The 2,500-nt window shown below is 37.4% G+C and overlaps 1 protein-coding gene across 1 annotated transcript in view; it reads right to left on the bottom strand.

The window, feature by feature from the left end:
* Window positions 1-2,500, bottom strand: part of LOC137650252 (uncharacterized) — a 15,916-nt gene that overhangs the window by 13,183 nt on the left and 233 nt on the right. Inside the window, exons 2-3 of the mRNA XM_068383548.1 lie at window positions 1,903-2,135; window positions 868-1,008 (exon numbers count right to left, since the gene is read on the bottom strand). Coding sequence (XP_068239649.1) covers window positions 868-1,008; window positions 1,903-2,128 — 367 coding nt within the window. The 5' untranslated portion in view covers window positions 2,129-2,135. The remainder of the gene's footprint in view (window positions 1-867; window positions 1,009-1,902; window positions 2,136-2,500) is intronic.

Here is a 2,500-nt window from a genome sequence, read left to right as displayed (position 1 = left end):
AAATAAACACACAACCACACAAACACGGGAGAAAACATAACCTCCTTCAAACTTCGTTGGCGGAGGTAATAACAAAGGAATAAAAAATAATCAAGAATAAATAGGTACACTACAGACCTTATTTTTAACTAGGTACCAAGTTCCGTACACAGGCAATATTCAAGTCTGGTAAGACTATTCTTTCTACTAAACCAATCAGTCACACTCCCACTCCTCTAGCCTGTTACATTAGCTATCCTCTAGTCCGTTACATTAGCTATCCTCTAGTCCGTTATATTAGCTATCCTCTAGCTCGTTACATTTTTAGCTATCCTCTAGCCCGTTACATTAGCTACATTAGCTAGCCTCTAGCCTGTTACATTAGCTATCCTCTAGCCCGTTACATTAGCTACACTAGCTATCCTCTAGCCAATTACATTAGCTATCCTCTAGCCCGTCACATTAGCTATCCACTAGCCCGTTACATTAGCTATCCCCTAGGCCGTTACATTAGCTATCTTCTAGCCCGTTACATTACCTATCCTCTAGGCCGTTACATTAGCTATCTTCTAGCCCGCTACATTAGCTATCCTCTAGGCCGTTACATTAGCTATCTTCTAGCCTGTTACATTAGCTATCCTCTAGGCCGTTACATTAGCTATCTTCTAGCCTGTTACATTAGCTATCTTCTAGCCTGTTACATTAGCTATCCTCTAGCCCATTACATTAGCTATCCTCTAGGGCGTTACATTAGCTATCCTCTAGCCCGTTACATTAGCTATCCTCTAGGGCGTTACATTAGCTATCTTTTAGCCCGCTACATTAGCTTATGAGAGGTAACTTTACAGAATGGAATAAATCAATAATCAGTCATTTGATTACACATACCAAACTGGTACTTGAGAACGCCGCGTTTCAGGACGCCGTCATACATTTCCTTGCTGTAAATGATTTTCTTTTGGTCTTCTTCTTGGAAGGAGATCTCCACGTCTGTTATGAAGGAGTCGGGCACTGTTGGCAGGGACGGAGCTGCAAGCAGAAATTATTATTATTATTATTATTATTATTATTATTATTAATTGCTAATCTACAACGCTAGTTGAAAAAAAAAAAAACAGGATGATATAAGCCCATGGGCTCCAACAGGGAAAATAGACCAGTGAGGGAAGGAAAAAAGGAAAATTAACAATATTTTAAAAACAGTAAAAATATTTAAATAAATATTTTCTATATAGATTATTAAAAAACTAACAAAACAAGAGGCAGAGAAATAAGAGAGAATAGTGTGCCCGAGTGTACCCTCAAGCAAGAGAGAGAACTCTAATCCAAGACCGTGGAAGACCATGGTACAGAGGCTATGGCCCTACCCAAGATTTGGGAACAATTGTTTGATTTTGGAGTGTCCTCCTAGATGAGCTGCTTACCATAGCGAAAGAGTCTCTTCTACCCTTACCATAAAGTGATCAAAAAGGCAGAAAATGTTAGTGCGCTCAGGTAGCATTTGTTTAGTGAATGACCATTGTTAGATCAAGATATCAGATATTTGTGTAAGAGATTTATGGGAGAAGTTTAAAGTTTCATGAATTTTGATTAGGGAACTAACATAGAAAAACTACCAATATAGAAAAAAGAATGTGCAAATTGAGGTGGTTTCACAATTACCCATATGCCATGTGCTATGATTCGAAAATCTTAAATTTTTTATTTTCAGAAATGTATAGAAGTATTTATAAGTAAAAAGGCATTTATCTATCTCTCATTTAGAACGAGCAATGCCCTAAAAAAAACTTCAAAACTAACCTTGTTATTCAATCTTAGGTACTAAAACACGACGCAACATAATCAGAAGCAAGTCCTTCAATCTTGGAAAAAATGCCATGTAACCATTAATCAATTAATCAAAAGAAAAACATTACGACTTACGTGCTGGGTCTGGAGGCGGTGGTGGAGGACAGCCATTGGAGTCTCGAAGTCTCTTCCTGTAATATTCTTTCCGGGCATTGAGGTCGACCTCTCCTCTGGCTTCCCTGTGTTTCAGAACGTCGAGTTTCTCGACCTGTGGGCCAGAATCTTCGACCTTAACTGCTGAGGCTTCGAGTGCAGCTAGTAAGAAGAACAGCACCGAGAAAGAAATCTTACGTAGGCTCATCTTAAGGCTGTTTGGTTTGGATGAAGAAAAGAGATAGGCTGATTATATAGGCTCCGACTGATGTACAAATATCTAAACATGAGAATATATGCACCACTCGTAACATTTTTGTATTATTGTTAATTTTCACATCCATCTTAACCTAGTATCCTAATTTCCACTCAGAGAATTGTTCGTTAGACTCGTTAACTCTTATAATGTCTTTATTTCAGATTTAATACTTTCTAGGATTTTCATTATTCTGGTATTATTTTTCAATGTATGTACTTTCCTTTGTCAGAATACCTTTTATGCTTTAATTATGCACTTGCTAAATATGTGTACATAAATATAGTTGTAATCTATTGGTCTCTTCTTTTTGTAGTTTTTGTG

The sequence above is a fragment of the Palaemon carinicauda genome, chromosome 11 (assembly GCF_036898095.1).
Source record: "Palaemon carinicauda isolate YSFRI2023 chromosome 11, ASM3689809v2, whole genome shotgun sequence".
Taxonomy (NCBI): Eukaryota; Metazoa; Arthropoda; class Malacostraca; order Decapoda; family Palaemonidae; genus Palaemon; species Palaemon carinicauda.
This window is presented reverse-complemented; position numbering and strand designations above follow the sequence as displayed.